This window comes from Amphiprion ocellaris, chromosome 13 (assembly GCF_022539595.1).
Source record: "Amphiprion ocellaris isolate individual 3 ecotype Okinawa chromosome 13, ASM2253959v1, whole genome shotgun sequence".
Classification (NCBI taxonomy): domain Eukaryota; kingdom Metazoa; phylum Chordata; class Actinopteri; family Pomacentridae; genus Amphiprion; species Amphiprion ocellaris.
The window spans coordinates 13,457,911-13,483,058 of NC_072778.1; the positions used below are offsets into that span (position 1 = coordinate 13,457,911).

Below are 25,148 nucleotides of genomic sequence, written 5' to 3' on the forward strand. Positions count from 1 at the left end.
CTTGAATTTGCCTAACATTTAGCTTATGTAAAGCATTTATTAAAAATCAACACGTTTTGTTGAAACAGACCAATTTCACTTATTAAAAAAATGAGGTTTCCATATCAGTTTCTGACTCGTCTTGCACAGTCAGATCATTCTGCAGCACATAAGGGAGAAAAAACACTCTGGCTTGTTTGCATTACTTTTAACTAATCACGGTTGTATTAGGCAGAACTAAGCGAACGATAAAGCCTCAGTGTTCCTACAAATTGAGTAATTGTTTTGTTGGAACATTTGCACACAGTGAGATGAGAACTGTCATTAAAATGGCAAGTTCGCAAGGGAAAAAATAGTAGCCTTACCTTAATGCATGATCTGTTGTTGTTGTTTCCTGCAGTGAAATGTATTTGAAAGCGGTAACACGTCGATAGCAGAAGGAGAGGAGAAACCTGTGTGAAATGTGCTGCCATTTGCAGGTTCAAACTCATAGCCTACAACCAGTGAGTCAAACTAGTTTATGGTCCATTTCTTTCCTTGTCCTGCCATCCATCTATCTATCTATGGCATCTGCGCCTTCTGACTGATGTCACAAACTGGCTCAAGGAACATGACAAGTAGGGAGTCAAATTAAATTTAACACAAAACAACAGTGGAGTGTGGAAATCAGTGATATCAGCTATGTACGTGGCGCATGGATGTGTGTCAGGTGTGCTGTGGAGGTGCTGGAGGTGCAAACAGAGTGAACACACATGGCAGCTTTTATAGCCTGGAAGACCCAGATGGGCTGCATTAGCTGACGAGCCCCACATGTCAGCCAGTTGCCCACTAAGGCTGAAGCCAAGACTGACTTCAGGACAGTTTCAGGGACGTCAACTTGGCAAAACAGAAGGTTGATCTGCTTTAGGGGACACAAACTAACTGTATGATGAAACACTGAATATTTGCACATAGCTAGATGTATTCTCTAAAGCTGCATTTTGTGTAGTTATGGACCCAACAGTTTGAGTGACAACATATTTTATTCTCTGTTTTAATTATAAAGTGTGGTAGTAAGATCCTGGGTTCCCACATGCTACCAGAACATCTTCAGTGTTCCTTGACATCAGTTCTTTGGAACCATACTGGAAGGATGAATGTCTTCCTCCAAAAGATATTTTCTCATTTGGAGTTTTGATGATGGTAGTGGAGAGTGCTGTCTAACACACCAGTTTAAATTCTAAAAACAGGCGTTCTGTTGGACTGAAATCTTGTGACTGTGAAGGCCATACAACGTGATTCACATCTTTTTCATGCTCATTAAACAGTTCAGTGAATCTTGTGCCTTTTGGAAGGAATCACTGTCATGTGTCATCATAAGATAAAGGTGATGTCATGTTTTGTATTGATTTGCAGTGACGCTTACTTTTAAGAGGACAAGTGGACCCAAACCCTCTCAGCAAAAGCCCCCCCACCAACACACACACACACACACACAACAAAACAGATCCACCTCACTGCAGAGATCAGGGGTTCGTGTTTGTCCTTTAATTGGTCACCTGTCTGTGTGGAAACTATTGAAGATGGATGAAGTAAGACTGAGTGTCTACCCATCACACCGAAGAGTGAATGTGTCTAGTTTGAGGCAATAACCATGAGAATAGTTGAATTTTAAAGCCATGCAAATAATGACAAAATCAATTCATACTGTTCATTGTTTTAAATGAAAGGACATTGTTTCTTCCCTGCAGCAAAATCTGAGAGAAATGTGTTGTGTGTTTTTTTTTTTCAAAAACTTTAAAAAAAGAAAGAAAGAAAATGCAAAGTCTTTCTTAGGTCTTAATTGGCTCATTGGGACTTGTAAGGCAGGTCAAAAATCAGCTAATGACAATTCAGAGCTGATAAATTCCCTGAGTCTTTAAACCTCAACACATTGGCTTCTCTAAGCAGCTCACTGAAAATGGAGCTAATTGATGCCTGCAAAGCAGGAAAAGACTATAAAAAGAAATCAAAGGGCTTCCAGCTTGCAGTTTCCACTGTATGAAATGTCATTAAGAAGTGACATTTAAGAGTAACAGTGGAAGTCAAGACATGATCTGGATGAGCAAGAACTGCCAGATAAAACAGCTAATCTGCTGAAAAAGAAAGGCAAAGCAAAGCCTTAATATGACTGCAGAAGAGCTCAGTGGTGATTCACTGTTTAACTGCACAGCATTAATGCCCAAACATGGAAGAATCATCAGAAGGAAACATTACCTATGGCCACATCACAGGAGTCAGCATGTGAAGCATGAAAAGCAGCATATGGACACACAGGACTCATTTTAGAAAACAAGTTTTAGGGATTAGATCAAGTTTGACCTGAGCTCTTTGGCCAAAAACACCAAAGGCATGTTTGGATAAAAGGGACCAATGTGTAATGAAAAGAAAAGCTTGCCAAGTGTTAAACATGAGCTGGATATGTGCTGCTTTGAGGTTGTGTGGCAAAAGAAAGACTTCACAGATATGAAAGAAGAAGAAGAGGCTGGTTGGACTGTAGAGAACAGTGTGTTTGACTGTAATGATGAAGATGACCTTTGCCTTTTGGTAACTTAAACAATGCGACCTGCAAAGTAGAAACCACTCAGAGCAGTTTTTGATTTCCAAAGAAAGATAATTGCTGCTTTAATTATGTTCAGGCACAAATTGCGGCCACATGATTTTGACCTGTAGAGACTGACTCATACACGTGGTTATATTTAGGCAACGAAATCACTTCAGTTATAGTTTGGGAAAGCTGGTGGGTTCAGTTTACTGTTAATGAAGTGCATCATGTCAGAGGTGACTTTGTTGTATTTACACAAAGACCTTTTCTGAGCTTTAACTAAGAACTGCTAATAATCTAACTAAAAGGTTTTGTTATCAGTTTATGCAAATACAAGAATTTAACATTTCTGTCATTATATTGACAGAAAACATCATCAGGGCAACACCATATTTCTTAACAAACATAATCAGTGTTGCAAATAAGAAATACATACAGTATTTTTGTAAATTATTATTAATATACAATTTTTATATCAGTGGTCACTGGGCTCAAAGCAGGTACTGAGTATTTTTGTTTAGTCAATAATACATGTCTACTGATATAGTAGCTGTATATTGTGAAGCATAATTCTCAGCTACAAGTCTCTGGGTGTTTAAAAAGAAAATCCAGCAAGGACTTTAAAAGGACTAAAACCAAAAGGACACAATGTTCGCCGGTGTGACTGTCTAAGCTGCTGCCCACCTCGATCTATCACTGGGCTGCCTGTGGCTCCCAGGAGGCCCGGTGCACTGTGCAGCCCCTTACGCCACCTTTCCTCCCCCACACCTCCTAACCTTCCACCCCCTTCCGCCTCCATCACCATCCCGCCATGAGTGACAGGCATCCAGTTCCGCCTGACTGGAGCCTCTATCTTCCAACCCTCAAGGACAACTAAGAGGACATATTGTCATCAGCTCATCTCTCTCATTCCCACAACTGCCTCCTCCATAGATGCACATATGCACACGCTCTCTCTGCCCACACACACACACACACACACACACACACACACAAGCAGCCCACTGCGACCCACTCACCTGTAACAACATCTACGTGACCTTTGCTTAATGTCCTCGGGTGCCACACCAGAACCCATCCGCACAAACATCCCCCAGGTCTCGCAGTGCCTGCCGCTTCTCATTCACTCCTTTCACTGAGTCTGTGTTTGAAACCATCTACGTGGAGGTTGTTAAGAACCACTTCAGACAGAAACCTTGAACAGAGGAAATAAACAAGGAATTGTCTGTTGAAGACTTCCACACGGATCGCCTCGCACTCCTGAGCCAGAATGTTTTTCTAGCTGTGGAGATCTGAATTCTTTATCTGGTACTGTACAACATTCTGAAGCATCCTGTGATGTGAGAAAAGACCAGCTGTTTTGGAGGAATATCATACATAGCAGAAGGCAGGGTTTTGTTTTTTGTTTTTTTTTCAAATAAATAACAAGTTTGCAGTAATGTTTCTTTTGCAATCAATGTACATTTCACGCAGTGCCACGGGTTGTTTGTGTGTAACCTTTACGTGTTCAGATACGCATCTCAGCTTTGAAAAACAAAAACATCCAAAAACGTCATTGTATTGTCTGCGCTTTGCTTTCTCATAAACTAACTCTGCGAGTTGTTTTGCACTTCAACATGCTCTTAGAAGTTGCAATGCTGGTGAGACAACAGGGAGCCGACGCTGAACTTCAGATTAGAGACCGCTGCTTACAGCCGCAGTAGGAAACTTCTCATGTTGACAGGAAAATCTTTTGAATTTGAAAATGTCAAAACCCAGAAATCATGAAATGTGATTTCAGAGAGCCGTGCAGCATTTCAACGAATGGCCAGATTCGTTAACAGAGACAGCTTCTTCCAAAATAGCGGTTACAAGAAGGCAGGCAGCAGAGGCCTTGTACTTGCTGAGGGTAGTCTTTTGAAGAAAGTTCGTAAATGATTAAACTAAATAAATGATGTAGTTTAAAGTGCATGTCTTTGGTTCACCCCTTTCTGCAGCAGAAGAACCCAGTTTTCAAATCTCTATTTAATGCTCAATAATTCATGTGAACATTAAAAAACCGTAGTAAATGGCTGAAGACACACTTGCAGCATCAAATGTGTAGAAATTCATTCGTTTATTCGTCTTCATGAAAACATAATAGATTGCACAAAAACATTTTATTTGCATTGTATTTAGGGTAGCTGTCTTGTTTGTTACTGTGATATTGATAATTTTTGGAAGGTAAAGCATTAAAAAAGAAATCTAAATGTCTTTAAAGCCACTACAGTCCACATCATTTCTAATAAAAAACAAAAGGAGATTTTGGTACAGTATCAGTTCTAAATCTCTAATTTCACATATATGCAGCTTGTACATTGCTTATAATTTTGAAGACATTATTTATTTAACACAGTTTGTAGTTTTAGGAAATAATAAACTTGTTACACATCTTAATATTTATACACTGTAAATGCCAAAATCCTCACACTAAATTGCAAGAATTGGTTAAAGCTTCACAAAAGAGTATTTTCATATAAGCACTGAAAAATTATGTGTGCAGTTCTTCTCAAGTTTGCCGATGCTCATTGGTCCACAACTCTACAGTTTTGGTTCATTCTCACTGCTCTCATCAGTGGAATTTAGCACATCGGCTGTTTTCAATGTAAAAGCTTTGATTAACCCACTCAATACATGCTAAACATAAACAGTTACAGTTACACATGACTATCTGCTGAATGAATGTAGGGGAGCATTCAGCTACTAAAGAGTTCAACATATCCCTCAGGAGTGGATAAAGACCAAGAACAGAGTTAAAAAATGATTAAACATTGAATGCCGATGTCTGCTGGATGGACTAATAAGCAACGGTTTGCTATATAAACTTGAAAATTTATGACATACAGGCGGGTGATGATTTCAAGGAAAGAAACTGAACCTTTGATCTCTCCAATAAAGGAATCTGGTGGCTCTGTTCTTCATGGTTTGGGTCCATTTGTCCCCTGAGGGGGAAGGGTAACTGTGACACAAGGCAAAGTTGTTTGAAATGATCATGTTTATCCCATGATGAAACATTTTTATCCTGATGGGAGTTGTTTCTCCCAGGATGACACCGCCTTCATCCACTGAATGAATGGACTGATGAAAAGGATGTGAATCATATACCAGTCAACAAATCTCAACTCAACTGAACACCTACAGAAGATCTTGAACCGCTGTGTTGCACAACACTCTCTAACAATCACCAAAACCCAAATAAGGGGATTATCTTTTACAGGAATGGTGTTCATCCCTCCAGCAGAAGTCAGGACATTTAAAGAATCAATGCTAAGAAGCACTGAAGCTGCTCTGTCATCCCTTTATGTTGGTTTCCTCTCTAATGTGTCACCCATCTTATGTTGTGCTGCACCAATGAGTCAGAATAAAACACACTTACACTTTCATGTATGTGTTTTTGTTGTATTTGAGGACACATCTTTCTTGTCTTCCATAAAAAAATAAATAAAACTGCATCCATTCAACTGATCTGATCCATCAAATAAATCAAATAGTAATACAATATGGTGCTCCTGTGTGTTGTAAATGTTTACAAGTGATTAGACATAAGGTTTCAGTAGTAAAAAAAATAATAAAAAATCTTAACTCAAAGTGTACTTACTATCTCTTGCATTTCAGACAAATGGTTTTCAGATGAGAAAACATGCGAGCTAAAAGTAGAGCACAGTGTTAATTCAGGCAGAGAACTGCAGTCGTGTTTGTATCAGCTGATTCCCATCAACTCGTTCATTCGTGTGTCACAATCACCGTCTCATTCACAGCTACCAGTAAAGCGTAATGTGTAATCATATTCATGCAGGTGGAGCAGCACATCCTGTCTAACCCAACACTTCTCACTATTTCTCTGCTGATATGTTTGCACCATTTGCTGCTGCTGCGCTGTCCTCTAAGCTCCTGAGCTATATTTTTGATATCATCCATGTGCATGTTTCTTCAATCTTTGTTTCTGTTGAGCCTTTTCCACCCATTTTAACTGTATAACTATTTTAAATGGGCAGTTAGATGACAAATGTCTTGCCTTTGTCTGATCTAAAAAAAGGACCTTTATTTGAGAGTTGTTTTGGTCAAAATATATACAGCGGTGCACTTTAAAGTAAAAATCTTTCATAGTCTTTTTTTTTTCTGGAGCCAAGTGACAGTTTCTGTGAATCCCTGTGTAGAAATGAAACAATAAATGATGAGAAACAAGTTCTTCAATTGCATATTTTTAAATAGAAATGTATGGTGAAAATTTAGAAAAACGGCCCAAAAACAAATCATAATGATCACCACCATTACTCTGAGGTAAAATATTGTCTTGTGCTCGAAAGTGTTCCCCTTAATGCAGCATAAATCACACTGCAAGTTTCCCCATGTACTGGAGGATACATAAGTAACAGAAGAGGCCATACAGAGGCTATTCATTTCTATTTTCAGAATGCCAATTATTGTGCACAGCAGCCGCTTTGGCTATTGAACCAGTTGAAGTCAAACTGTTGTAATACATTATTATCTATTTCAACCTGGTGCGGTGGGGAGATTCTCACAGCTGGATTTTCATCAAAAGAGATAGCCCGCTGAAAATGTAATTCACTGTTTTAGTATAAATCAATAAGCCTCTAGAATCTATTCCCCCATTCCACCTTTATGTTAATATAAAAGAAATGCTCAAACAGAACTTTAATTCACCACACGGACTTTCGGACTGTTTAATAGCCCCAATTTTATCCATAACTGCTCAATTGACACTTAAATTTCAAGCCCATCTTAATTTGGCTTCTCCTGACAATTTTAAGTTCTACTTCTCTTCGCAGCCAAGGCTACTGTGACCCATGTTAATGGAGATTTATAGGCTAGTGCCATTCTAACAGTGATCTTCTATTAAGAATTATATCCCATTTGATCATTATTACTCAGTTCTCCCTCCCAAAAAAAAGAGAGAAAAAGAAAAGTCGCTGCTATATGTAATGCAGCATATTTAAATCTCCTGGAAGCTGAGTAAAAGCAAGCAGATGCAAAATATGTTAAATACTGAACATGTGAAAGAGTTTAAAGTAAAAGCTAATTTTGTGTTAGAGCGTTAGAGGACATTCAGATGGTTGTGATGGGGGATATAAATCCTGATGGACTCCCATCTGAGTGTATTCATTAATCATGCGTCTCATTGGCGAGGCTCTGATTTGCCACTGAGACAGATGAAGATGAACTCAGCAATATATTTCTCATCATAACACAACCCTCACATAAATATTAATAGCATATTTTCAGCTGGTGGGCATGAATCATTTTTCAGACAGGGAATTTTAAGAGCTATCCATGCGTGTCCAAGAACAGTACATAAGCAAGCAGTTGTGATAAACAGCACCGCTTTAAGGCAACACTGAAGAGAAAGCTCTAACTGCACGGGAATTTTAAACATCTTTATTTTACTGATTCCAGGCAAACGTCTATCAATATATTTTTATTTGACCTTACAGCTTGTCAACACAAATATTTTAATTGCTCAAGTGACTGTTATCACTGATATTAGTTTAAGTGTGCAGCAGTTTAAGCAGCTGTCAGCTGACTGCATCAGTTACAAATTGTATTTGAGGTTGTTTCATTTTTTAAATAGATATCCTAAAAAATACTGTGGCTGTGAGAAAATAGATGTATCTAACTGAGAAGTTAATAGAAATTTCCAACGTTTGCTACTTTAAAGCTGCTGCAGGCAACATTATTGTATTAATGGTAGATTAACAATGGCTATGTGTATGTAAAAAGAGTCACTTTTAGGGACAAGCCTACAGAGAATTATCACCCAATTCTGCAGTCTCCCCTCGGCTTCACTGGATGTTTCAGCCTCTTTCAGTTTATTATTTGGTTTTATGGGCTGTAACATTTCCTGCTGGTTGGGTTGACTCTCATCACTCGCACCAACCTCATTTCAAGATGCAGCAGGCAACTATTTTCAGCAAAAAAAGCCCTAAAAACCCCAGTGTACTCTACCTGCCCATGACCAAACAGCAGCCTGACACAGTTAGCAAGTGACTAGTGAACATAATGGAGGTACAGAGCCAGATATTTGCCTCAGGAGATGGTGGAGACCAAAAACTGAGCTAAAAGCACTTGCTACTTGTGCAAACAGGTACATTCTTGTCATGAAAGAAATAATGAGTTGATAGGATGTCTGTATTCAACCCGGAAAACTCATTTACTGATTTACTTCAACAATTTGAGTTGCAAACATTATTTAATGTGTTGAATTGGCATAATAATGTTGGTAATTGTATCAACTTAACATTGTGTGCAATTTAAAGTCAAATTTCTGCATTAGTTGACCTATAACTAAATTTGAGTTATGTTAACTCCATGAATATGGCTCAATATGTTTGTTTCACCTTCAGTTCAGGATTTCAAGTCCCCTCCTTTGTCTGAGCATGCTTGGGCACTTTCAGATGGTTAGGACTTGATTGTAGAGGAAAAGCTAATTCCTTTGAATCAGTGTAGTTTGTTGGTTGAACATAATTTCATTAGAAGTTGTTCCATCTCAGAAAGACTGATTCAGACATTCAGATTTTTTGTTGTTTAGCCCAAGCATTGCTTTTTAAAGCATACAAAATATTTTAAACTATATATTTTTTTCAGTTTTCTTATCCTATCTGATGTGAACCAGGATTTCATTTCACTTTATTTTTCAGTCTGTCGCTGTGGTCATGTCAACCTTTTTCTGTTTTAATGGATTATTTTGGACTTCATTAAGAGGCAAGTGACATAGGAAAACAATATATTTATTCAAGGGTTGTTATTTCTGTAAGGTAAGTTTTAACAACCAGTACAAATGTGTCAATCTCATCCACATTTGTCACCATTTTTTGGCAATTATTCTGTCGCTATTTTTCGTGCATTTAGTTATTTTACTGGTTTTGGCACAGCAAAATGATGTTCCAATTCTTAATCCTGTATGCAATGCTCTCATCAACTCAATTGTTTCTCCATTCAGGGAAACTGCTGTCAATGAGAACAACACCAGACATGTTTGAGTAATTGAAAAAATGTGAAATGTTGGCAGAGCAGAGTTGTTAAGTGGTGAAGCATTAAGGCTGGCATGCTAGGTGGACTGAAATATTCAGGAAGTGGCTTAATATTTGTGTTTTCACTGATCTCAATTATTGTTTAGTGCATAGCAATGATATAGTGAATAATAAATACACTGCTGTTCCATTCATGCATCAATCACTGAGGCGTGTGGTTGTTCGTGTCATTGCAGGTTTATGACCATCAGTACAAAGCTGTGCTGGACGGTGTGGAGACAGACAGTGTGATGGAGATTGACCCAGGTCACCGCATCGAGATCTTCAGAATGGGAAATGGGAGCGAGGAGGTGCTTGAGGTGCATGACTTCAAAAATGTAAGTAAAGGTTAAACAAGGCCATGTAGGCGATTTGTCTTCGGAGGAAAAATTGACGCTATAATTGTATCTTCTATTCAGCAGAGGAAGGATTATGATGTTCATGTCGTGCCCTTTTCAAAGAGACAATTGACAAAATTTATCCTTTCTTGAAATCATATTTTCCTCTTCAACGGTCTTTCCTCCTCCTTTGACACTCCCAAAGAACAAAAAGGTGCGACGAAGCTTTGAAACATCTCAAAAGCAGGGTAATGGAAATTTTTAAAATACCAGACATACACATAAAACCAGTAATTAATACTAAAGTAGCAGGACACATAGTGGTCGAGTGCACTCAGCAGCCCAAAGAGATGAATCAGGCTCACAAAATTAAAAAATAAATGCCTTCCCCCCCTACTTATTCTATACAGCAACTTCTTTGCAGTACAGAGACAAACACCATTAAGAAGCCAGTCTCTATTTGTTCCTCACACCTTTTCCAACTGCAATTCGTCTGCAGCAGAACTCATTAACTTACCTTTCATTCCTAAATCCTGCTCGAGTGTGCAGGAGGTTACACATGCTGCACCACGGAGAAGGGAGTGTGCTGCTTGACTGGGTAATGAATGCTCGTACTCTCGCACCATTATTTACTGTGAAATGTTGGGTTGTGAGGCTGAACGTTACAGGATACACCGCATCCCGAACAAAAACCTACACTGAGCGGTTATTGTTTTTGTTACAATGGTCTGAGTGAACCGAAAAATGGCTATATGATGGAAACCAGCACAGCACCAGAAGACATTAAACCTCTGCAATCAGTCTGCCTGTTTCCTTCTCTCTCCCTCACAAAGCCCAGTGTGTGTCCCATATAGCCGCACTTATAAACACATGCGCCTGTTGCTTGTTCCACTTCCTGTTAGTGAAGCACATCCCCTTAGGAGTTTTGCTTGATTCACTGCTCCACCATGGAAGACTGAGTAACAAGCGAGTGAGCAGAGTAATTCAAACCTCATTGTGACAACAAAGGAAACTCAAAAAAAAGACAAAACTTACAATGGATTGTTCAAAGGCAAAGCTTGTCTGCTAATGTTAGAACCTACTTTGTTTAATGGAGAAAAAAGAAAAGGGGGAATGTCACATGTTATTATACAGACCAAAGCCACCTTAAAAACAATCTCCATCAAGCCCGAGGGCTGTGTGAGGAACGGAAAATGAAGGGATTATGCCGCCAGGACAGTGGACCCCAGACTCTTTTTAACAGGAGAGAGAACACAACACCCTGACAGAGAATTACCAGAGTCATTTTCATGTTAAAACAAATTGAACAATGGAACAAAAGCACATTTCATTAAATTGTCCAAATTTCTGAACAGTATTTCGGAGATACAGCACACATTAGTGGGTACATTTTAACTGCACACCAAAGGAAAACCTTTCATAAAATCCACATGGATTCAGGACGCTGATATTTAAGTTTTGGTTTCGTTTTTTCATTGTTAGAAGAAAATCTCGAAAATAACCTTCACATTAAAAACAAATATACCCTCTGGTGCTGCATTTCTATCATCTGTCCTTTGTGCATGATTTGTCATTTCTTTCCTCGGCTTGAAACACAGTTTCATGAGACAATGTAAAACTCGGGGTGCCGGAGTTGAAAAATTTCCTTGACTACATGTAGGGACAAAACTAAGGCAATGATCGCGCCTTTATAGAACAAAGAACTGGTTTCCATGCTGGCTGGCATTTACATGTAAATTTGATGTGGATAACTCTTTCAATAATTTTTTACATTATATTTTTTCTGACAATTTAGTGATAATTTCCAACTTCCCTTGTTATCCCTTTAGATTTTATATCATTATTAGAACTGTGTGAATACTCTGTAATTCCCTCAAGCCATGCCTACTGCACTGCATACCTACTGGCTTTTTAAGGGGTTCAACAAGTCAGCATGAAAGTCAGCATGAAAGCCATCAAGCGCCGGGGGTCTGTGGGGACAGCAGGACAGCTCTGACTGCATGTGAACATGTCCAGATTGTGCAACTGCAAGCCTGTTCTTCTACTGAAAGATATTTATTTTATATTTGCAGATGCTTCTAATAGTCTGCCCTTCATATATGTCAACATCCATCCATTTATCCATGCCCATTTATCATTAGCAGGGCTGCAGAGGTCTGGAGCCAGTTCTTGCAAACACTGGGAAAGAAGCAAGCTTCACAAGGCTAATACACATAATAAAGACCTTTAGGATAACACTATCACATTCAAAATTACATCTTCTGGCAGCTTTAGAGCTGCACTTAGCCTGACCAGTACATTTTTGGACTGTGAGAGGAAACTGTAGGAGCCAGAGTTTCCTGCTGTGAAGATAACCACTGCACCACTGTATGTAAAACACGGTTGGGCAGTGTTTTTCTTTCGTTTTCCGCCTGGCTTTCTTGATCAGTCAACACAGACATAAGCCTCAGACATAACTGCCGCCGGCCTCTCACTACAGGTACTGCAAGATTTGGCTCAGCTCGAGTCCATAATGCAGAAGCTGTCAGTCATCACTTTTAGCTTCTTGCCTTCAAACGGCATCAAGCCTGAAGTTCGAGGTAGCCAACATCCATAAATCACCACAGATGCTGGAAGAAGCAGCCAGTGAATGCAGCCAATCTGTAATAAGTAATATTCATCCTAATGTTGTCTTCTTAACAGGTCTTGTTTCTTGGTGGATTTAGTTCACTTTTTCTTCATTTTCACCTTTTACCCATTATCTTTCTCATCAAAACCAGGAAATCAGTACATCTAATCTGATATGGAAATGTCTTCAAGACCCACTCATATGAAAATCAGATTTCTTACCTTGTTAGAATGTCCCTATGGTGGTTTTTATTTGCTAGAAAAACCCATAGCTGAGTATTTCCACTTTGAAACTGTAGTGATAGTCTCAAAAACATGGATTCAGGCCTTTAGGATTTCATACATAACACAGTTTAAAGAATCAATCTTGGTAAATTGCAGAGTGAGGCTTTCTGTATCATTATTCTTCTTCTGAGTTGGTTTCCAATTCAAATGGCTGGATTACTTTAGTTATCACAACTTGCTTGCTTGTTTGGACAGAGTTGTGGGTGAGCTGGTGTGCTCAAGCTGCAGCTAGTAGTGGAAGGGTTGGTGGAGACCTTATAGATACCATACATATATAAATACAAGTTACTGGAAAGTTACTGTTAAAGATTGAACCACAAAAGAGTCAGGTGAGTCAAGCGACATACTGGAACAAGAATTAACAAAAAGTCAAACAGGATAACAGATGTTTACATGATTAGGTGGAGAAAAAATATGATTCTGACATTTAAAAACACAAAAGGGCAAAATCAAAATGTTAAAAATTAAACAGTTGGCGAGTTAAAACAATACAAGTTCATCCAACTGTCTAAACAAATCAGCTATTTTAGTCAGTAAATCATACAAATGTTTTTCTTGATGTCACTGAAACCTTCTCTGTTTCTCTGGTTTATGCTTTTAGTGTTTCCTGCAGTCAGTGCTGTCTCCCTCAGTTACCCTTTGGCCACGAGGGTGTGCTGGTCAAAGGGGAATTTGTAAAAAAAAAAAAAATCCCACACCAACCTTTCTTTCTTCTGTGCTACGCTCCTGTGCCTCCTCTTCTCAGAGCAAATAAAGCGGAAGCATCAAAAATCGCCTGCAGCATTCATCCATCCAAAATTTCTTTGGACCATTTTTGAAATTCATGACTGCTGGAAAAGTACTGATGATACTGAGAATGGCCTACGGTAACATAACATCCTGCTTGGATTTCTGTGATCGACTGTGATGTCCAGATATTGTGAGAAGGAATACCAGTAACAACAAAAGACAATCTGGAAAAATGTAAACAAGTTTTTTTTTCATAGTAAAGTAGCACAGGTACACCCAACAGCAGAACTGATCATATGTTTAATGTCACATTCTCCATACCAAATGTAATAAAAAATTAAAGCTGCAAGCAGCGTGCGGCCCGACTGGCCCACACATATCCACCAGGAGGCGCTGCACCTGACAGAGTAAAGTTTCAGGCAGATTGGACCATGTACAGGCTGGTTACACAGCACTTCCTGTGTAACCAGCCTGGGGCGGACACCCTCTCTATTTTTAAGACCAGGCTTAAAACCTTCCTTTTCGACAAAGCTTATAGTTAGGGCTGACTGGGTGACCCTGACGGGGTGAGCTGGTGTTTTCATTTGCACAACTGACTTCCCCTCTTGACGTCCCTTTAGTTTGCCCCTAGTTATGCTGCTATAGGCCTAGGCTGCTGGGGAACCTCTCTGGATGCACTGAGCCCTTCTCTAACTACCTATGTATTTACTATATATACCATTATTGCATTACATTCACTCTGTTTCTTTCTGTGTCCTTTCTCCGAGTGTCCCTGGTCCCAGAGCTGGATGCTGGATGCTTCAGATGTGTGGCTGTGTTTTATGGTCCTTGTGTCCCACCCCCCCACCTCTCTATCTCTACCCCTCTATCTGTATCCCTCTATCTCTACCTCTACCCCTCTATCTCTACCTCTCTACCTCTTCTGTCCCTCTCAACCCGCCCGGCCAGCAGGCAGATGGGTCCCCCCACATTAGAGCTGGGTTCTGCTCGAGGTTTTTTTCCCTGTTAAAAGGGTGTTTTCCTTGCCACTGTCGCCTTTTGGCTTGCTCTGGGGGTCAGGCATATGGGTTCTGTAAAGCGTCTCGAGACAATTTGACTGTAATTGGCGCTATATAAATAAAATTGAATTGAATTGAATTGTTTCATGGCGAGAAATCCAAAATGGCCGCCAAGTGGCAAAAAGAGCTCTTTGCGCTCTTTGCGCTCTTTGCGCTCTTTGCGCTCTTTGCGCTCTTTGCGCTCTTTGCGCTCTTTGCGCTCTTTGCGCTCTTTGCGCTCTTTGCGCTCTTTGCGCTCTTTGCGCTCTTTGCGCTCTTTGCGCTCTTTGCGCTCTTTGCGCTCTTTGCGCTCTTTGCGCTCTTTGCGCTCTTTGCGCTCTTTGCGCTCTTTGCGCTCTTTGCGCTCTTTGCGCTCTTTGCGCTCTTTGCGCTCTTTGCGCTCTTTGCCTTTTTCAGGCAACTTCATGGTTTTGCAGGAACCACCCTTCAACTCCAATCCACTGACACTCCACACCACAGACCACAACCTTTCCACTCCACTATCATCCTCCACAAGGTTCCCAGTGGGGATTCGAACCATGACCCTCCACATGACAGACACACAACCTATGTGTGAGCTATCTTTCACACAAGGTCCTTCGTGGACTTTGTTGTAATGATGGTTGAAAGAGGTTGTCATACAGCCAAAGTATGTATATATTGTAAATAAAGCTGCTGTAACAATGTAAATTTCCCCTGGAGTGGGGAGAAATAAAGAACTTTATCTTATCTTTATCTTATCTTATAAAGTGTCAAAAGAGCCCTGGGCTGGATTCGAACCAAAAACCTCCTGGATGAGAGGCAGATAACTTACCACTGCACTATCCTTCCTACTGGGTGTAACTGTTAGTTTTCGTAAATGATGGTACACAAAACTATTAAGGAGGTGAAGATAATAAAGGTACTAAGGTGGATTTCAACCGGGGACCTTCAACATGCCAGGCAAAAAACTTACCTCTACACCACCTGTCCTACAAGATGCTGCTCTAACTTTGCTTAAATGATGCTAGCAATTAGTACTGGAGCATCCAAAGGACACATAAAAAGTGTGAGTGGGGATTTGAACCATGGACCTTCAACATGTGAGGCACAGAACTTACCTCTGCACCACATTTCCTACAAGGTGTTGTTGTAAATTGGCTTAAATGATGGCATCAATCAGTACTGGAGCAATCAAAGGACAAATAAAAGGTGTGAGTGGAGATTTGAATCATGTGAGGTACAGAACTTACATTGTAGGTTTGTTTCTGAGACTGAATACACCCAGTCTCATCTGATCTACAAAGCTAAGCAGGGTTGGGCCTGGTTAGTATTTGGATGGGAGACTACCTGGGAATACCAGCTGCTGTAAGCTTTTTACTTCTCCTCACAACCTGAACAAGACACTGCTGGTCATTCACTAGAGACAGCTATCAACTAAAACCTCTTGGTTTCTTTATTATACACTCTATGAGGTGGATAAGCTGCAGCTCATGCTGATTTATTGCTGGTTCTGGTTGGAGCCAAAGAACAAAGGCGTCACCTGTTGGAGCAGCTGATGTCCTGCAGCCTCTTCACCACAGAAAGCCTCTGACAGCTTCAATTCTTTACACTCTGACTGCAAGACACCAATCACATAGGAACATATACATGTGTGGAACAAAGAGCTGAACTGACACTCAACATGTGTTTGACCATTTATTGATAAAGACATTCAAACATGTCTAGAGATAGAACACCAACGCACGGTGTAAGACAGGTCAGAACAGACTTCACCTGCTCAGGAAACTGAGGTCCTTCGGGGTGCAGGGAGCAATTCTGAGGACCTTTTATGGTTGTGTGGTGGTATCAGCCATCCTGTATGGAGTGGTCTGCTGGAGCAGCAGCATCACGGCTGCAGACAGGAAGAGACTAAAGAAACTGGTTAAGAAAGCAAGCTCTGTCCTGGGCTGGTGTTAGACAGGAGGATGATGACAAAGCTGTTGTCTATCATGGAGGACATCTCCCACCCCCTGCAGGAAACAGGACCATCACCGGCAGCTCCTTCAGGGACAGACTGCTTCACCCACAATGTTTGAAGGAGGTCCTTCCTTCCTGCAGCAGTCAGACTGTGTTCAATCAAACCTGCTCCCAGTAGTTCAGATCACCCATGAAGTAACTGCAATAAAATGTAAATAAGTCAATATGTGCAATTTCACAAGATTTTTTTTTTTACAAGCATTTCTATTTCTTCTCTAAGGAGAAAGCATCTATTTATATCTGTGCACTGAGTGCTGCTTTTCTTTTTACTTTTTTTCCTATCTGCTACTGCCACACTGAAAATTTCCCCACTGCAGAATCTACCTATCCATCCATCTATCTATGGTCCATCTACCTCCCTACCTATCTATCCATCCATCCATCCATCCATCCATCCATCTCTCTCACAGGTGTGGGGGTTGATTCACCTGTTCTCAATCACCTTAATCCACGAAGGCCCGGTTCTTCATTCTTCCGCTCTCTGCCAGACCAGAGACTTTGAAACCAGAACCTTTCTCCTACAATTAGTCGGGTTTCCCCTTTTTGTTTTCACCTTGGTTTAGTTATCCTTTCTGTGTTGGTTTTAGTTTCATTCGTTAAATAAACTCCTTGTAATCTTTGACCTGTGTCTGCAGATGTCCTGTGACACCAATGATCCCATCTGATATTTAGCATGTTTTCAATTATTGGTCCCATTTCTTAAAAAAAAAAAAAAAAAAAAAAAAAAAAAGCCCCCTGAAATCTGATCAGATAAATGAATGTGAAACTACTTTGGGTCTGCTGCAGCTGCCTCCCTCTGATCTTGTTCCTGCCCACAGCACAATCTGATCAGTGAAACACTGAAGGACAACTTCAGCATGTAAAACATAAATAAGCAAAGGCTGCAACTCGTGATTATTTTAATTTTAACTTAACTTTATGTGCTGTTCAAAAACTTTATTTTTTCTGCAAATGTGTAGTGATTCCAAATCTTGGTTATTGATCTCCTTGATTACAAAAAAAATCTGTATCGACCCGGAAAAAAAACAAACATGTCAGGCACCCTATGATGTTAACTGTTTGCCTGAATGTTTTTGTTTAAAATCCTCAGTAATAACCTTTGACTGGTTGCTCTTAACCCTGTAAAACTCACTGCTGCAAAAATACAACATCAGCTTATTTTTTAATTACTATTTTCTATTATATATATCTGAAATAAACCCTAATCTGGGGTCTGACAGCAGCGTGAGGTCAAAGAAGCTGCCATCAGCTGCTGCACTTCTGTCCGTCCAGCAGATGGAGCCATGGAGCTGCAGTGAAGTGAAGAGCAGCACAAGGCAACCACCACTTCCATCCACTGACGCATTCAATTTGACTGACGCTAATGTTTTATTGACTTCCAACCACTAAACCAATAAAAACTGCAAGCAGCGTTGGACGAGTCCTCGCATCCGAGCGGCCCGACTGGCCCACGCATATCCACCAGGAGGCGCTGCAACTGAGAGAGTAAAGTTTCAGGCAGATTGGAGCATGTACAGGCTACTTACACAGCACTTCCTGTTTCATGGCGAGAAATCCAAAATGGCCGCCAAGTGGCACAAAGATGTGATTAGGGCCGGACTCTGATCATGCATGTAAAATTTCAGGCAGACTGGAGCATGTACAGGCTACTTACACAGCCCTTCCTGTTTCATGGCGAGAAATCTAAAATGGCCGCCAAGTGGTGCAAAGATGTGATTAGGGCCGGACTCTGATCATACATGTAAAATTTCAGGCAGATTGGAGCATGTACAGGCTGGTTACACAGCACTTCCTGTTTCATGGCGAGAAATCCAAAATGGCCGCCAAGTGGCACAAAGATGTGATTAGGGCCGGACTCTGATCATGCATGTAAAATTTCAGGCAGATTGGGGCATGTACAGGCTGGTTACACAGCACTTCCTGTTTCATGGCGAGAAATCCAAAATGGCCGCCAAGTGGCACAAAGATGTGATTAGGGCCGGACTCTGATCATGCATGTAAAATTTCAGGCAGATTGGAGCATGTACAGGCTGGTTACACAGCACTTCCTGTTTCATGGCGAGAAATCCAAAATGGCCGCCAAGTGGCACAAAGATGTGATTAGGGCCGGACTCTGATCGTGCATGTAAAATTTCAGGCAGATTGGAGCATGTACAGTCTGGTTACACAGCACTTCCTGTTTAATGGCGAGAAATTCAAAATGGCCGCCATGTGGCGCTATGACTGTGAGTGTATATCAACCTATGGACGTGATTAGGGCTGGACTCTGATCACACATGTATAATTTGAAGCAGACTGGAGCATGTACAGGCTAGTTAGACAGCACTTCCTGTTTCATGGCAAGACATTCAAAATGGCCGCATTCCGCTGGTAACTATGGCCACGCCCTCAGACTTTTGCGGAGCGTTTTGATAACTTTTGATCAACCATGACTGGTGTCCATCCTGACCAAATTTGAGCTCTCTCGTGGTTACGCTGTTTGAGGTTATAGCTTTTGAAAATGTCCAAAAATGACAAAATTGTCCAAAATATGAATCATATTTCAAAATGGCTGCATTCCGTGGCTCGCCATTTCCACGCCCTCAAACTTTTGCAGAGCGTTTTGATAACTTTTGATCAACCATGACGGGAGTACATCCTGGCCAAGTTTGAGCTCTGTCGGGGTTAAGCTGTTTGAGTTTATAGCTTTTGGAAATGTCCAAAAATGACAAAATTGTCCAAAATATGAATCATATTTCAAAATGGCCGCATTCCGTGGCTCGCCATTTCCGCGTCCTCAGACTTTTGCGGAGCGTTTTGATAACTTTTGATCACCCATGACTGGAGTACATCCTGGCCAAATTTCAGCTCTCTCAGGATTACGCTGTTTGAGTTTATAGATATCAAAAAATGTCCAAAAATGACTCATAATTCAAAATGGCCGACTTCCTGTTGCATTATGGGTAATGATGCAAGAAGCTTTTTTGTGCGTCTTGATGAGTTACATGTGTGTACCGAATTTCAGAAGTCTAGGTCAAACACTGTCCGGGGGCTGAATTTTCTTAATTTTCTAGGGGGCGCTATTGAGTCATTTTGGCACGCACGCGTGCCATTTCCCTAAAATATCAAATTTTTCGCCGGTTCTGATGTGTGTGGCGATTTTCATGCGTTTTCGTGTATGTTTAGGGCGTCAAAAAGGCCGATTTCCCGGCGGACGAAGAAAAATAATAATAATAATAATTCTTAGGGTTTCAATAGGTTCCTCGCACCACTTCGTGGTGCTCGGACCCTAATAAGGTCAGATAGCATATAATTATTTTGGTATATAAAGAAAAAAATATTGAGATAGTAGCAAATTACTTCGTGAGGAAGACACGTCCCTTAAATACAGACAGTCTGGTTGGTAACATCAAGGCATCGACAAACTAATACCTGCTGACATGACTTAAGCTCTCATTGAGCTGATTGATGCATACAGTTACATGTTCTCCATTCTGAGCGTCTCGCACACGGATACACCGAGTGGATATTTCAACGTTGTCTGTTACAGTGACATCGGTTTTCCATTTCTCATCCTTGTGTTAATGTGTCTTTCTTCATTTTCTGGTTGACCAAGCCCAGTAATCATTGTATCTCATCACAACATTGCCCTCTTCTCTTCTGCTGCAGCTCACTAACACACTACACTCAAATTAAACAGAGACACATCACAATAAAGGCCGGCATAAACATTGCGCTTTTGTGCTTGAGACTATTAATGCCCCATCCTTTCTCCACACAGATGGAATTATACGCGGTAGATTATGACAGCCATCACTTTGTATCACGTCTTGTGCAGCTGGTATCTGGTTCCCAGAGTGACAGCACCACAGAAAACGTAGAAATAGCACCCACATGGTCAAGTTAACCAATTCAAAGGAGACGTCATGGCAATCACCGTGTTACTGTAATTAAATTTAGATTGAATCAAGTCCATTTTCATGGTCCCGCTCATACAATTTTCATTTGATACAATTTTAAAGCGGCTGTGGCAGATGTAGATCCTGCTGTCTGTTCTAATACAGTATGCTGAATGAGCAGCTCTGCTCTGCAGAAAATAAATTGGATACAATCTGATCTAGTGAAAGTCTTTCAGACTTATTCCGGCTGAATATCTTAGATTAACATAGAATAGCAGCGAGAAAGAATTAACAGATCTTTCTTGCCTATTGAGGCCCTGTGTGTCAGCCTGAATAGAGCCACAGTCCACATGGTGGAGGATCATCAGTGGAGCTGAAGAGACTGACTCCACACTTGACTGCGCAGATTAAGAGAGTGACAGGGACCTATGACTGGCTAATTCAATGGGGGCACTCTCTGTAGAAAACACTTCATTCTCAACAATGTCACTTGGCTCTCCTGTGCGATATATCCGGCTATGAAGTATTATACAGCCACGGTGGAACACCACCACCTTTTTACTTCATTCAGCTTGACAGCAAGAGCTGTGCTGTAAGGGCTGAGCAGTCATCAATGTTATTCATGACAAAGGAAAGAAAAAAAGATCAAAACACACCTCTACTCACTCATTAGGTTTTAACTTTTCTAACAGCTTTGATTATCAGCAAAAAGCTGGGCGTTTTGAAACAATCACCCCGGTTCTTATGGGACATCCACATCAGAGAAAGCTAATGAATGATACATACATCTGAATTCCTGAGTAACTCTTCATTTCTTCTTCCTTTTCAAAGGGAATCACTGGGATCCGGTTTGCCGAACATCAGAGGTGCTACATCAGGACCCAAACTAAGAAACTACCCCCAGTGGCAGAGGTGGAGGCTGAGGACACAGAGTTGCTGGTATGCCTCCTCTCCCTGCCGTCTGTACCTCAGACTCTCTGTAGTCCTGCAGAGGCTGTCATGCATATTGTAGTGAGATAACCAGAGTGGAGGACTGCGAGCACCACACAAATCCTCAGCCTGTCCCTCTTATCCTACCTCCTCCACCCCTCTCACTGAAGAATAAACTGGGGTTTGTGGTGCGTGTGAAACTGCCAGAAAGCTACCCACAAACCCATAGCCTCTTTGTGGCTCACATCAAACGGCATTGGCTGTCAATCTTGAGTCAATATTAATTTATAATCATCTCATCCAAAGCCTCTACCCAAATAGCCTAAAGGGGGAAGGGTGCAGGAGTGGTCTGAGTGAGAGGTAAACCATTAAATACTGTGTTTTTAAAGATGGGTTTTTTTCTTCGTCAAATTCACAAGACTCCCTCTCCAAGTTTACAGTGATTCATTTCACTTCTTTGGATCCTTATAGTTGGACGCGAACTTCAGCAAAAGGGATGGAAGAAATTCAGTCAATCAAAATTCCCATTTTTTCAGTGTCACAGTGCAATTCACTGAGTGGGCCGCATGTTCAAAGAGAAAATCCTTCTCTCAAATGTCTCTACTGCTAGCATACTCTCATTTACATTTCATATTGTAGCTGAGAAGAAGTAGCTGGCAAATATCTGACACTCCCCACTCACTGCTTCATTTTAAAACAGAATAAGCCAATTGTCAGCCCTATCTCAGTTTTAACTTTAAGAACACAAGCTGTTACACCCCCCGCCCCCCAAAAAAACAAACACTGTTTTGTTTTTAATTCTTCTCATCTTTATAATGTCTGATCCACGTTTACAGATACTAATTGCCCAGGCAGCACCATATGTCCATGCCATCTCTGTCTTCTTTTGTGCACTGTGAAGCCTAATTGCCTTAATTCACAGCTCCAAAGTGAATCATCTAAGGCCAGTGAAGTGAGCGCTTATACCAGCAGCTGATGAGGCCCTCAAAGTAAATAAAATAATAATTCAAAAGGTGTTTGCAAGCTATGGTTTACATTACATTGTTCTAATCACTCACCACGAATAGCCAAACACTATTACAACCGTACCTGAAGAGATGACACATAAGAACACTTACCAAGGGGCTTTGAATCAACTGTCAAGCTAATAGGCCGGCATAATGAGACAGTGAAACTTGCAAATCTGTCCTCTACAAACACCATCCTTATATACCACTACCAGTCAGCTAATTTGTTATCCCAAGTATGCCTGGGTGATTTGGGGATGTGGGTGTTGCCTAGATCAAATTTGCAGGTGACACTTATTTGAATGTGTAATATTTTTTGCACAGCAGGTGGTTAAGGTGGACAGTGGGTGCACAATGTGCAGGACATCAATGCTGGGGATTGTATCACACCTGATGTTGGGCTTAGGCAACAAAAACACTTTAACATTGTCGTTCCAAACAGATTTCCTCTGGATTTTGTAGAACAACAAATTGAATACACTGTAACAGAATGTTTTGTAGCTGTACTGTTAGTTTTGCAGATACTTTGTCACATTTTTATGAAACAAAGAATTCAGGTTGAAGACATATTTACTGTTGCAAAGTAATATATAAAGATATGTTAGGACTGTGAGGTTGGTCATCTGTAATGATTCTGCTGTTTGAAGGACAATTATCATGTCAAGAGCTCGAAATTTTAATTCTCCACCATCTTTGCTATAGGATAAATACTGGAAATGAGAAAGCAACTATATAAAAATGGATGTAGTGGCCACAGTGTCAGCCACTGGTTTGTGGGCTACGATTTTAAAGAGTTGAGTTTGCCATTTGGCCATCTTGCTCTTTTGAAAGCAGAAGCAATGAGCAAGGAGAGAATTAATGGACACATAATACAGTAGTTATCTTACAATCCCAAGGTAGTCCTGCTTTTAAACATGCCCGGCTTCATTCTCTATTTTACTCTAAATTAAATTTAAAAAACCAATATCATGCTGAAACCATTAACTAATTGGGAAATGTTTTCTGAGGTAGCAGATCAAAGGAGAAGCAGGCTCATTTTCTCATAGACTTTTATGCAAACTGACTTTTTTAGGCAACCAGATGTGTCGCCTTCTGATTGTCTTTATAAAGAATGCAGGTTAAGACGTTTCTACATTCCATCCATCTCTTATATACAGACTATAAAAATGGCTAGCACTGGCACTATCTTCCTGGTGTTTCTATTGGTTGTCGGACTACTTCATAGTGACGAATGAAATACTCCAGGAAGTCACAATGCAAACATGTTCTCTGATTACATTTACAATCATGTGTGTGCATTTAGACATTCCTGATGCGTACTGGAATTGCTAATCTATTATTACCACATTGCGATGAACTTACAGCTGTGCATGGGGCCATTATCTGTTGACAGACATGACACTGGAACTAATCTTCTCATCTAATTCTCAGCAAGAAAGCTAATAATTACTCTATTCACATATCAATATATTCATCAATCAGAACCTATGCCAAACATGATTCTCGCATCTTTAGGAAGGGGAGCAGTTTAGTCATTGCTCTTTTTCCCACAGGAGGTACAGCACTATATATTTTGCTAAAGAGGATGATTTCACCACAAAAACATTTCATTACATAACAAAAATACAGTAAATATCAGTGGGGCATTTTTGGGTAATAAACACTGACCTTGGCTTAATCTCCCTAAAACGTGTCCTCACATTAGACAGCAACCCCTGATCTTCTGTGAGAATCCGCCCACGTGTGACCCAGGAAAAGATCAGCACAAGTTCCTCCTCAGGTGGTGAAACACATGAAGTTCACAGGGGTTAAAGCCAAGCACTAATGGTTCCTAGCTTAACCCCGCCGCAGGCTTTCAGGGAAAAAGGGCTCAGAGCAGCCGTGGCAGGCTTTAGAGCTGAGGTGAAAAACAAAAGAAAAAACTGCGGAAAAACTGCACACAGCTGATAAGGAAATGCAGCCCCAGTGAGAGAAAACCAGGTGACAAACATGAATTGTTTGCCAGGATTTTTTCTTCCCTTTTCAATTTGCCTTCTCTATGAAAATGTCTGAGGGAGTAATCCCTGAGCTTCATTCCAGTTCCCCCAGTCTGACACGGAAATCGCCATCCACCTCCCTCGCACCCCTTAACATTGTCAATGGATGCTGTTTGCTCCATTAAACAGCCACTTAATATGGATGACCAAAGCTCACCCAGCAACCCAAAACCTCCCACTCAGGCAACAACCGCAAACAGAAAAACAGTGTGCTGAGAAACATCACTGCAGAGGATGTGAATACCAAAGTCCTGCCAGCACACAGTGTAGATGTTTTTGTCTTACATTCATCTGCAAAAGCTCCATGAAGGGCACCATGAACAAAAAGTTTGGTTTCTACACGGATCTGTTCAATAATAGTAACAAGAGAGAGCAAAATTCACCAGCATGTCTCTGCAAAACATGGAATTTTGCATTGCTAACTGGAGTTTTATACTTACAGCAGTTTGTAAACGAACCATTAACATACCACTCAGCCAGGAACATTCTCATGCTACTCTGACACAATAGCTGTCTGAAATTCTTTCTATTGTAACTTAATTCAATAAAGAGTGATTGAGATAGGTGTCATTTCTCAAGCTCAGTTTCTTGCTTGGTTGCTAACAAGACACTGCTCTTTTCTCATAAGTTTCCAAAAAACTGTTCCACTTTTAGGCAAGAGTTTATTCTCTGACAGAGGAGGGTCAAATGAAATTGCACGGTGCAACACAGCTAA

General features: G+C 40.7%; 1 protein-coding gene and 1 long non-coding RNA gene across 3 annotated transcripts in view; one reads left to right on the forward strand and one right to left on the reverse strand.

The window, feature by feature from the left end:
• The window catches only part of tnmd (tenomodulin), a 64,152-nt gene that overhangs the window by 28,009 nt on the left and 10,995 nt on the right, over positions 1–25,148 (forward strand). For both annotated transcript variants that reach the window (XM_035949266.2, XM_023272672.3), the window contains exons 3-4: positions 9,786–9,926; positions 21,292–21,399. In XM_035949266.2, coding sequence (XP_035805159.1) covers positions 9,786–9,926; positions 21,292–21,399 — 249 coding nt within the window. The remainder of the gene's footprint in view (positions 1–9,785; positions 9,927–21,291; positions 21,400–25,148) is intronic.
• Positions 16,249–24,600, reverse strand: LOC129350403 (uncharacterized). Its single transcript, XR_008603802.1, has 2 exons — positions 24,066–24,600; positions 16,249–16,721 (listed from the first exon to the last, which is right to left on the reverse strand). It is a non-coding gene; the product is annotated as an uncharacterized LOC129350403 (long non-coding RNA).